This window comes from Taeniopygia guttata, chromosome 14, assembly GCF_048771995.1.
Source record: "Taeniopygia guttata chromosome 14, bTaeGut7.mat, whole genome shotgun sequence".
Classification (NCBI taxonomy): domain Eukaryota; kingdom Metazoa; phylum Chordata; class Aves; order Passeriformes; family Estrildidae; genus Taeniopygia; species Taeniopygia guttata.
The window spans coordinates 16,107,448-16,119,757 of NC_133039.1; the positions used below are offsets into that span (position 1 = coordinate 16,107,448).

General features: G+C 43.6%; 1 protein-coding gene across 4 annotated transcripts in view; it reads left to right on the plus strand.

The window, feature by feature from the left end:
* Window positions 1-2,470: 2,470 nt before the first annotated feature.
* The window catches only part of CRAMP1 (cramped chromatin regulator homolog 1), a 49,109-nt gene continuing 39,269 nt past the window's right edge, over window positions 2,471-12,310 (plus strand). The window contains exons 1-2 of one of the 4 annotated variants that reach the window (XM_012576478.5): window positions 2,471-2,609; window positions 4,877-5,223. In XM_012576478.5, coding sequence (XP_012431932.1) covers window positions 4,878-5,223 — 346 coding nt within the window. In that variant the 5' untranslated portion in view covers window positions 2,471-2,609; window position 4,877. Of the gene's footprint in view, window positions 2,610-4,037; window positions 4,414-4,876; window positions 5,224-12,310 lie in introns of those variants that run through there. The other 3 variants (XM_072935513.1, XM_072935512.1, XM_072935511.1) reach the window with 3 other exon arrangements.

A 12,310-nucleotide genomic window follows, 5' to 3' on the forward strand; every position in this document is an offset into this window, starting at 1 on the left:
TCTATGATAAATAGGCAAGTGAATGTGGACTCCTAAGATCTTAACATCTTCTCTTCTACTCATAAAATTACATAACCACAGAATAGTTTGGGTTGAAAGGGGCTTTAAAAATCATCTAGTTCCAAGTCCCTGGTATCATAAAAGATGCCTAACAGCTCCAAATCCCTAAAGTCCCAGGAATGGCTGCAGTAGTGCTGTTGCTCACAGCCCATTTCCTCCCTTCCCCTAAGGACTTGACCTCACACACCAAGAAGAAAACAAAGTTGCATGACCAGGTGCTTCCTTATTCTGTAAGCAATAAGGGATTAACAATAGCAGTCTGTCCTTCCATTTCAATCCGCTTACATGCACGGGAAAGAACTGCTTTAGCAACACAAAGATCATCCATTATTGTCTGCCAGAATAAACAACTTCAGAGCCTTCCTAGAAAAAATAAATTATGAATGAAATCTGCAAGCTTCTAAATAATCTAAAAGGAAAATACAGAACATTCACTGTATTGGTGGCTTTTACACCTAGGATCTTTGGAAAAGTATTTCCATGTTATAATTTGCAGTAATCGTGCACATTAGATGCAAAATTTTAAAAATTAACAAATCTAAAATATTAACTTTGTCCTTCTATTGAACAGTTCTGCATTGCTGGCTCTATTGTCTAGTAAAAATGCAATTTGTTACTCGTACCTTAAAATACACAGAATGTGGGACAAATCCAAGTTAACGTTCTTGCCTGGCCTAGGAAACCATGACAACAAACACTGGAAGATTTATCTGCATTTTGTAGCTGTGCAGGTCTGTAAAAACAGACTAGCAAGGAAGAGCCATGATCAAAACTGAACAAAGCTCAAGTGTCTTTTGACATCTCACCCTACCCCCTGCCTCTCAGCTCTTGCCCAACTCCTTTTCAGTCAGCTTTTCTCTCACAAACATTTAGACACATGAGCAATTTCACACCTTAACAGCCCACTGGAGGCAATGAGGTTATTCACACAGGGAAAGTTATTTATATGCAGAGAATTGAAACATTCAGCTGGAGAGCTGAACATAACTGCATATCTCTCAGCAAAGCACTATGGAAATACATGGTAGTGGAGATACAGAATCCACAATTTCCTAACAGTATTGCTGAATTTGGCTGTGGCCAAACCAAGGAGGAAAAATAAGCCATATAATTTTGTGTGAGATTACTACAAAATTGAAAAATATTTTCTTCAAAAAAAACCCAAAGAATTAAAATGTAGATTTAAATGTAAAGCTCAGCACCAGAGACAAATCTTTTTTTAACAAATTCCATTTAGAGCAGTCCACTTGGTTGGTTACTCACAAATACACTTTACAGCATATTTACATATTTCCATACACAGTGCTCAAGACATATTACATTTCTTCCATCATAGATAATTACTTACAACATGCTCCACGGGAGCCAAGTTTTCCAGAATTTAGATACCATCATGAGGTTTAACAACTTAAGACCTTATTTCTAAGTTTACAGAGATTTTCCTTGGAAGAGGACTCAGACATCCTTTCCTGCTATGAAAATTATAAAGATTCAAAAAAGAGGATGATCTAATTTTCTTTCCACAAACACATTATTAAGATAAAAGTATCCCACGCAGTATCAGTTATAAGATTTTTTAAAATTATCCTGCTTAGCAGTTAACGTGAAGTCACCACATGGAAGTATTAGTTCACATCAAGGAGCCCTCACTACGAAAAGAAGAATGCCAAGCAGCAAACTCAGGTCCAGCGAAGGGCCTCCTCAGGGGGATCGCCTGTTCCCAAATGCAGCCCACGAACGTTCCAATTGGCCCAGGGAGAGCGGTCCCACGGCTTTCCTGGGGATGCCGGCCCAATACGGTGCCGCCAGGCAGGCAGCCCCGGCTCCGCCGCCCAGCCCCGAACCCCAACACCCTGAGGGACCAGCACAACCTCACGGCGGCGCCGCCGCCCGGCAGCCACAAATAGTGCGCCGCATGCAAATCACCCGCTCCTGACCAATGGAAACCTGGACCCCATCTCGGCTAGCGGGCTCTCCATTGGCTTTTCTTTCAGCCAATCAACAGACAGATCTCGGGTTTCACCCCCCCCCCCTCCCCCCGCCTCTGGCGGACACGCGCTGCCGCCTCTTCTTCCGCGCGGAGCTTTCGTCACGCGCCCCGCGCCGCGCTTTGTTTGGCTCGCCCTGGGACCGTGACCCCGCCCCCGCCTCGCTCCCGCTCGCCTCCGGCCAATGGGATGCGTTGCTTGGGGGGCGGGGAGCGCCGGCGCTCTCAGCTGGGCCCGCGCGACGCGGCCCCGCCCCCGGCCCGTGCAGGGTGAGGAGGAACCGGAACCGCCGCGGCCCCAGCCCGGCCGAGCCTGGCGGCGCTGGGACCGCGGCTGGGTTTCGGAGCAGCCCGGGAAAGCGGTCGGCCCCGCAGCCGGGAGCGGGGCTGCCGCCGTCAGCAAAACTGGGAGGGCCGCTGGGCTTCGCGCCGGCCGCCTGTGGAGCTGGCGGGTCTGGGCGCAGCCTGGGGGTGCCTGAAACTGTGGGTGCCGGAACAACCGAGGCAGCCGCCGCCGGCGGAGCCGGAGCGCAGAGGCTTCGTGACGGCATTGATGCGGCAGGTGAGGCAGGGGCGGGGGATGGAGCCTGCGGGGCGGCACGCGCCTGGCCCTGGGGAGACCGGTCCGGCCCCGCTTGCCATCCGGGCCGGCCGCGCTTGGGGAACGCGTCTCTGGGGCTCTTACGGGAGGAGGCGGAGGGACGGCCACGAGGGTGTAGATGACTAAAGCAGCTAGGCTAAAGAAATTTTTAGTTAAGGAGAAAAAGGAAAAGGAGGAAGAAGGTGAAAACGAAAGGAGAAGGTAGCTATAACGGGGAAACTGCACGGCTTAGGCAGAATGCTGGAAGGAGCGAGCAGTTGAGAAGTGGGGCAGATCCTGCGGTGTGATACTCGGGTCCTGTAAGGAGCTGTCCCCAAGGAGCGTATCTTTGTTTCCCGCCGCTAATTGCTGGGGTAGGCCAGTGGCTGGGTGCATCGCTTGGTTATAACCAAATCATAAATAATAAAACCAAAACTGCTAATTGATAATTCAGTAATAAAACCAAATTTCAAATTATTTAAGCCTTACTTACGTGAAGATTTTGAGCACACACTGTCAGAATTGGAATATTTCTGTCCCCAAAACAACTGGAAACTGCAGGTTTTGGTGAGTGAAGAACCAGTCTGTAACTAGTCAAGTTATTCACTGTCAAGTGAATAAATAACCAAATTTCAGTGTGAGTTTAGATCCACAGTTCAGATCAGTTTATTGAGCATTTTCAAGGAGCAAAACATTACTCAACACAATTCTGGATGGGTTTAGTGTTTTAGCTGAAAATTAGTGGGAAAGATATAATTTCAATAGTATGAATACAACTCATATGCAGTAACTTCATGAATTTATATGCCATATCATGTTGATGCATCTTTGTTAATTTGAACCTCGTTATCCTGGTGTCAGCCTAATCTGTAGTGATTCCAGTGTTTGTGATATTCAGAATTTCCTCCTCTTGTTGGTTATCGTTTCCCTAAAGAAGTTGGATGGTGGGTCCTGCCATGGTGTCAAGGCAACTGCATCCCAAGTACTGCTCCTTGCTGGGTGCTCTAACTGTTTCTTTCTTGGAAGTTGACTTCTTTAGGACATGCTGTCAGAAATATTTTTACACTCTTGAGGAAAAACTAAAGAAGTTGTTGGCTTTTAACAGATAATGTGATTTAATGCCTTCAGCTTGTTTCTGATGTTTTGTTCCAAGTATTTGAAAAAAGCCTTCAGAATTGAGAGGATTTGTGAAGTCAGCACAGGAAGTGGTCATCCCAGCAACTGGTCCCAATGTCAGGTCTGAAAAGTCGACAGATGTCTTTGAAAGTCTAAGGATGCTCCCTTGGCACAAGGGTTCAGGGCTGCCCTGCTTGGCCAGGGTCTCTGCATGGCCAGGAGCAACGAGGCAAGGGTGCACAACCACTGTAGATGCATCTGAAGTTTCTTGCCCTCCAAAGTAAAAAAAAAAAAAAAAAAAAAAAAAAAAACAAAAAAAAAAAAGAAAAGAAAAGAAAAAAAAAAAGAGAAAAATAAAAAGGGGAAAAAATGGGGTGTCATTAATTTCCTCCCAGCAGAGGCGGCAGGCAGGGGTGCTGGCCTGGGGAGCCGGTCCCCTGCCTGTTCCCGGTAACAGAACAGACCCGGCCCACGGTGCTGCCGTCGGCGGGGTCGGGGCTGCCCGGCGGAAAGGAGCGCGGGGAGGTGCGGAGTGGGGGCGGAGGGGAGCGGGAACCTCGGGAGCCTCGGCCAGTCCCAGCCCCAGACACGCACACAGAGGAGGAGAAGCCGCCGCCGCATCCAGGAGCATGCATCCCCCTCCCTCGGCGGGCCGGGCCGCGGCTCCGCGGTGAGGAGAGAGGAGAGCCCCAGGCTCGGGAGCCGCGGAGGGGTGGGGTGGGATGGGATGGGGGAGCAGCACTTTTCCGTTCTCCTCCGCTGGCCCAGCGGCTGCCGCTCCTCCGGCGCTGGCGAGCGCTGCTACACGCCCGAGTTTGGCCGGGCGATTTCTCGGCCAAGGGCGGCCCGGAGCACTTCGGGACAGAGACGAGGGGCTACCGGGGGCTTCTGTCCACCGTTTGGGCCGGTTTGGGAGGGGTTGTGGCGGGGCTTTCCCCCTCCCACCCTCGGCACAGGTTGTTGGGTCGGGACAGCTAACGAAAGGGGATTTAGTAACAAACAACGGCGGCCATGTTGAGAGGAATTTCTGCAGCTAAACTTCTCCCCTCTCAGCCCAGGGGTTTCTGCCTCCCCGGGGGGCTCCCTGGCCTGACTGGGTTGCCTCCCTCTTTTCTCCCTCTCCTCCCCCGCAGGATGACAGTGAAACTGGGAGAGAGCAGCGGGGAGGAAGGGGTGAAAAAGCTGGGCAAGAGAACAGGAGGAGATGAGGAGTCCCTGGAAGAAGAAGGGGCAGGAGGAGGAGAGGCAGCTCCAGGCAGCAGTAGCACAAAGAAAGAAGAGAAGATCATTAACAGCAACACTACCAGCAGCTCCCCACCGAACCCCAGCTTGTCACCAGCCCCTGCCTCTCTCCAGCCCTCCCAGAGCCAGGACCAGCATCATTTTCTCAGGTCCAGTGTCAGACCGCAGAGCAAGAGACTGAAGAAAGATTCCCAGGCATCCTCCTCGGTTGGCAGCAGCACTGCTGGGAAAAGCAAAGGTAATGTGTTTTGACACCCTAAAAACATGCAGGGAAGGGTGATGGCAAAGAGGGGAGGCAGCTGTGGGACTGTGGGTTGCCATTCTCTTTCTGTAGATACCATCTTTTTTTTTTTTTTTGTATTGGGAAGGTGTTTTGGGGCTTGTTTCTCATGGCTGAAATCTTCTTTGTGTCCCAAGGCTTCAGCTTCTCTGCTGTGCACTGTCCTCTCTGCGCTTCCAGAAATGAAGGGTCTGGACATTTATGTGGAGGAGGGAAAATTCTACATTATTGAAGCAAATCTTTAATGTCTTTATTTAATCTCTCTTGAGTTTTGGGAAATTCCTGTATTTTGATTAGGAAATCAGACTCTAGCTAGCTACTCTGTAATCGGGTGGCTGCACACTGAATTCTGTTCTTGGATAGTAACAAAATATTCACTGGGTGCTAGTTAGCATAGGAAAAAAATCCCACCCACAAGACGTTGGTGATTTCCCCCAGTTATTTCTCTTATCCAAATAATTATTTTGGAACCAGCAATGAAATACACATATTGACATATTTGTTTCTAAGGTGTTGGGAGTCCTGGTTCTCTGTATCAGAATAGTTTGAGCATCTATGTGATTTGAGTTTTTATTAAGATTGATTTATATACATCTGAAGGTTTGTAGGTACAGACGTACGCACACCTGCTTTTCCACTTAGCATTGGAGACAAGAATTTAATTTTTTGGTGCTGTTTCTAACTTGGAATAGCTGGAAGGCAGCAGGAATATTTAAATATTTTGGTGCTATTATGTGTGCTCAGCAGTGACTGATGACATCTCAGCACTGCAGTCGAGATGTACTTGAACCTAATTTTGGGTATCAGGCACTAAAGTGCTATTTTCTGTTAATTTTTGAGAAAAACAGCACTCAAAGATTGCATCAACATTTAAAATAATGAAATTTACTCTTGTCTGCTAAATTGAAGTATAATTCCATGTAGCATAAATGTGTCTTGGAGGTTACCTCACTCTTTCCCTCTCAGGGCTGTGCACATGCTAGGCAATAAGTAAGCATTACAGTTATGATAGTTTTGTGTTGCCGTGATAAATCAGTGCAAATGGGGATATTTTAGTTATTTTTATATCAGAAAAATGTTCTTGAACTCATTTGCCTGACAGTTGGTATAATTGACTAAAATATTTCTAAATACCTTAGTAAGTCCTCTTTAATCTCTTGAATGTTAAATGAAAACAGTGTGTGGTGGCAGAGGACAGAACAGAAAGGCCTATATAATTTTTCTTCCAGTTGCATGAAACCAAATAAACAAACAAATGGAATACCTAGGAGTGTTTAGCTATGTATAATTAATCCCAGGATTGTAAATAGTATTAGATGTGAGGAGGTGTTTCCTTGAAATACATCTTGTCTGTGATTCACAAGTTGAATATGTCCATTTGAAATTGTTCAATTGATCTGGAAGTCCATACGTGTGTGAACAAGTACATGTGTTTGTGTAAGTGTATATTCATGTTTGTACATGAACATTTATTTTCAATTCCAGAGCCGCATAATGATTTTTCACTAAGAATATCCATGCAATAGGAAAAGAAATTTCATTCACTTTTGCAATTCAGATTCCAAAACAAACATAGGAAAATTACATACAGAATAGGAAATACTAACTTAGTAAGCAGCCATGGATTGCAATCACTGTACCATGTTGTCAGGTTTGGGAGAACTTCTTAAATTCGTCAGGAGTGACAGTGGTAGAATTATGACTGTGGTTTCACTTTTTCGATTTTAGGACTGGCCACAGCTCTGCCTGGCCAGATTTGGTGTGAATGTGTCCTATTGATTGGATTCTCTGATATGGTTGAGAACATAACTGCTAGATTTTGGAGAACAGAGCCATGGAGCGGGATCCTTTCTTATTTGGGCTCTTTATGTTGAGATGCCTAATGAGAGATTTTCCAGGCTTGTCTAAATTCTCCCTAGTGGAATGCCTTGTGATCAGAATTCATAGTGCTCTGTGTTCCAAGCGAAGTGTCTCACAGAGCCAGCTTCTGATAGGGAATGAATGGAAAGGTGGAGATGACTAATAAAGATTGTACTTAAATCCTTTCATTAGCTGTCCCACAAACTTTCTCCTCCCTCTCTAAGTATAAAAATGATGAAAAGCTGGAGTGCATCAGTTCTGAACCTGGAAGCTTTTGCATTGTTTATGTCAAAGTCAAGTTGATGGCTGCACAAGTATCTCTGACAGGGGCCAGCTGAAGTGACCAGACCACGCCTATGCTTGGTCCAGTGAAACCAGAAACTTGTTTTTGTAATAGGCATTCAATAATGCTGTGTAACCCTTAACATTTTATTGAAGTGGTTCTACTTGTAGAACCTCTGTATTCTGAAAGGAAGACTCTCACTTGCCAGTTTCTAAGGAGTGTGATCAATGCACTTTCTTTCAAATTGTAGTTGCTCAGCAGGCATTGGTTTGTCTTCAGAGAAATTTTGAAAATAGTATTTTTTTTATGTGTGTTGCAAATTCCTTGTTACTTTTGGCATTCATGCTTTTAGGGTCCTTAATTGTAGCAGACAAATCATTAATAAACTTGGCTGTAAACTGTAAAAAGAGTGTGCCCACTCAGCAGCTGCTGACTTTTCAACTTTATCGTACTGTGGTTCTGGGAAGCTTGCTCATAGTAATTCCCGAGTTTTGCCTCCTGGAGTGTGTAAACATGCTCCTAATATTGCCCTGATGTACTCTTTAATTCCACCTTCGAATCCTGCCTCTTGTCTTTTGTGTACTGAGATGCAGTTTTGAGTTTGAGGCAAAAATTACATAGGAAGTAGTACAGTAAAATACAGTTTGGAAACTATTTCACTTCAGTAGCCAATCCATTTGGAATTGTGGGAAGGTTTGTCAAATTTCCTGCATAAATATCTAAATCTCTGCAATTTTTTTATAATTATTATCATACTCTGTTCATCACCTTTTAATTTTATTTTCAAGGTTGTAGTCTCTACCTCATCAGATGGATGACTTTTAAAGCATGAAGGCTTGAAAAGAAGTCTTCAAGTAACTTGCATGAAACCATAGCAGAAACTTGAAGAACTAGTGGTGTCGAGACAGTTTATTGGGGGAGTTCCAGTGCTGGGATCTGTAGAGGGAGGAGATGTAGACCAATGGAAGGTTGCTGAAAAAGAGGGATTTCTGAGAGTTTGCTTCTCAAACACCAATATGCCACATAGTTGCTGGGCACAGGGGTTAAAGTGTGTTTTGAGGCTTTGGTCCATGAAGCCAGAGTGGATGGAATACGTATGCATGTGTATGTTGTGACCACATTGATAAAAGGCATATTGGAATACATTGCTACAAAGTGCTGTAGATTTAACTTGTAGAACTAGAGTATTGCCATTTTCGTGTTTTTATCCATTTTCTGAATGCAGAATGAAGTCAGGAAGACTAGCCTAATGGTGATGAGCTGAAGCTTGAAGATGTCTTTCATGCTGTTGTTCTGGATTTATTCCTAAAATGTGTGGAATGGCTTAAACAAGTGTTTGGGTTTGTTTTGAGGTAATAATCAGTTATTTTTTGAAAAAGGACTTGTTCAGCTGAAAGCTTAGTCAAATTAAAGTGTTCAATCTTTTGGCATGGTATAGAACTTGCTAAAAAGCAGTATAGTTTGTTTCAGCATGCCAAAATTTCATGTTTGGTAGCATGTCAGTTAAATCAACTACTGTTTTCTGTAGAGAGGATGTAGATACCAAAAAACCTGATGTATGTACTTACAATGTCCTTGATTGTATCTTCCTGAGTTCATGGGTTGCAGAATATATTGTAACCATCATTTGGGATGTTACTCCTCCAGCATTTCTCTGGGACATGAACCACTGTTTAAAAACTAGTGGCACAGTCCGTTGTTCAGACAGTCTCCTTAATTCTGTCCATCTCACTTGCACTTAGTACGTCTCCTTCCATCCTACCCTGAAATGATTCATTCTTTGCCATCCCATTTACACCAGTTCTCCCTCCTCCCTCCCTTTCAAAGTGGCTTGGGGCTGGGACCTCCATAGTATCTCATCCTGTACTGCAAGAAGAGGATTTTCTCCTTCGGTGCAGTAGGTACTGAGCTCTGACAGGTACCTGCCTGCAAGGCTGCAGGGTTAAGTGGAACTTCATACTGAGCTTTATGGGTATTTTCTTTGGGAAGAGCAAGAGAATAGTGATTTATGGGAGATGGGGTGGTGACCAAATGTATAATAAATCATGGAGGCTTTTTATAGCTCTTCTGGGTTAGCTCAGATAGTACTACCTTTGATACATTATATACTAAACAGATCCTGTTTAGTATAGGGAGAAGAAGCCTTCAGTATAGCTTTGTTAAAAGGCTCCGGTTGACAATTGAAACTCTCTATGCTTTTAACACATTCATCTATCTCTAATTTTCTAACTAGTAGCAGTTAGGAGAAGATAGGCTACCATTGTCTGTGTAGGACAGTTACCAGTTGAGCCTAAGATTAGTTGAGTTGGTCAGAGCATGGTACTAAGAATGCCACAGTCACATGTTCAGTTCATGTGAGAGTTGGACTCCATAATCCTTGTGGGTCCCTTCCAACTCAGGATATTCTGTGAGTCTGTGTTGCAAACTTTGGATGTTAATTCACAACAAGAACACTATATGGCATAACCCTGCTGTAAGCTGTTCTAGACTCGCCTTTCTCTGGTGTCCATGCTGTGTTCTGTGGAGGCAGGGTGGAAACTTGCTTTCTAGTTACAAAGTTAGCAAAATGAAGTGTTGACTTGTGGGGAACTTGTCTGTTACAAGTTGGCATTTGCATCCCACGCTTTGGGGGGTGAGTTCAGCGTTTGAACTGCTGCAAGCAAGAGTGTGAATGCCCCATCTTGTTTATAAAGGTATTCTCAAATGATGCTCCACCTACAGTGACTGGTGACACCTGAAGAAGTTAAGATGTTGTGAGCTAAGCCTGTAACTTAGCCTGTGTGTTTGGATACAAGGATGTAGTGAGAATTTACTCCGGGGATTCCAGCTTCTCTGTGTGTATAATCTATCACAGAATATATGAATCAGCTGGCCTGTAAGAGCTGTCAGTGGAAGACTGAAAGGCAAATTCGAACACGCTACCTAGAAGCAAGAAGCTGTGGCAGTAGTCACTATGAGATCCTGATACTATCAATGTCTGTTATTTTAAACATGTGTATTCCATTGTTTGTCATTTTCATATCGGAAACTGCAGTTTTTAAATGTTTTTGTATAAATTTTTGTAAGTGTTTATGTTTTGCCTTGAACTACAGAGACAGCTTTTTCTATGGGAATGTAGTTTGATATATTATGACAGTCACAGATCAATGACATTTTAATAATGGGACATGTAGATGGGTAGACAACACTGGACAACAGGATTGAATAAGTTTCTCTGGAACACTAGTGTTTTGACCCCTGATTTTGTTAGGCATTGCAGTTCAAATACTGAGTACAAAAACCTGAAGTCTTTGCAAACTGTGTATTAGAGGCTGAGGGAAAATGCTGGGAACGTACATATCCAAATGAATACCTTGTACACAGATGCTGATATTCTGGTGCACCTAGGGCAAAGGAAAGGAGTTGTTGCAGTTGTAATGGTGTGGATGTCTAGGTCACTGGCTGAGAGATGCAAGAGGAGTAGAGAGTGGGAGAATGTCCAGCTTGTCTTTGTCTTGTCTCTTCTATAAATGATTTTACATTGACCAAACACCCCAGCAGGTTGTTAGAGTGAGCCCCCTCCTTCTCCCCAGCATTCTGCAGCAATAATGGTATAGCTGGCCTCAGGGGGAGCTTCTTGTTTTAATGCATTGATGAATTTTTAAATAATCCATTATTGGGAATTAATAATAGAATCTTCAATCATTAGTGAGGGGATGAAAGCTCGTTAGCTGTTCTGTATGTAACGAGAATTGCATACAGTAAGATTGAAGTAATGAATTTATGGGGAGTAATTTATTGATGTATGACTAGTCTTGTTTTTGCCTTTTATCCTGAGCTGGTCTATAGTTCTTTGTTTTAGACTACAGTACATTCCATTGCCGTACCAAGGTTCAGTATACTATAAGTTTGATTGGGATAACCCAACAATAAATATTACCATGCACAGTAGTAAGAAAGTTTATGCAAAGGAATGATAGAGCAAGCGCGTTTGTTCCTGAAAAAACTGAATGGCATGAAAGAGCTCTGTAGAGGTGACCGGATATTCAGATTTTTAGATCTTCATATACAATATTCTGAACAATTGTCTGGATGCTAATTTTTAAAGAGTTTAAAACAAAAAAGATTCTGATAAAATTCCCAGGACTACAGTTTGTCTTGTGGAATAGTAAGTGTGCATAAAGGAACAAAAGATCAATTATGAGCTACGTGTCCTTTGTAGAAGATGAATTCATGGAGTCCTCAGCATGTCCAATAGAGCTCTTCAGTCCATCTTTTACCTACGACTAAAATGTAAATGAAAATTAACTGAACTTTAAATTTCAATAAGACCATAAAATCTTCACTGACACTTTTGCTTCATATGCTTTTTAATAAGAAAAACTTTATGTGTACCAAGTGTACTGAACAATCTTTAGAAAATTCTTGGTAAGATCTGTTCTTCAAGCAGCTTACTTAGGATTTATTTACTTAAGTAAGTATTAAAAAAAAGAAACCACCCCACTCCAGAAACCCCAAACAAAAACCAACCACCCAGCACATGAAACACAAATGAAACCCCCAAATCTTGCATTCATTGTTCCTCTGAAGGATTTCTTGGAAGTTAGGGATCTGTGATCAGAATAGTGACTCTGGACTGAAATCCTGTACCTGGCTTCTGATAAAGGACATCTTCTGTGTTGGGAGCTGGTAGCAACAGCAGATTGGAGATTGAGTTTGGGGGCTGACATGTTTGATTTTCCCCTTCTTGACCAAAGATCTGTATTTCATTACTGTGCAAGTTGTGATATTCCAATCTCACATTTGCAGAATGAGGAAGTGTCAGTTCTGTGTCTCTGTTGGTTTTCTTCTCAGCCATCTGTTAAAGTGCTGTTTTTTTCTTGTGTTTTTCTTTTTATAAAGGATTTACCTCCACAGTGCCAG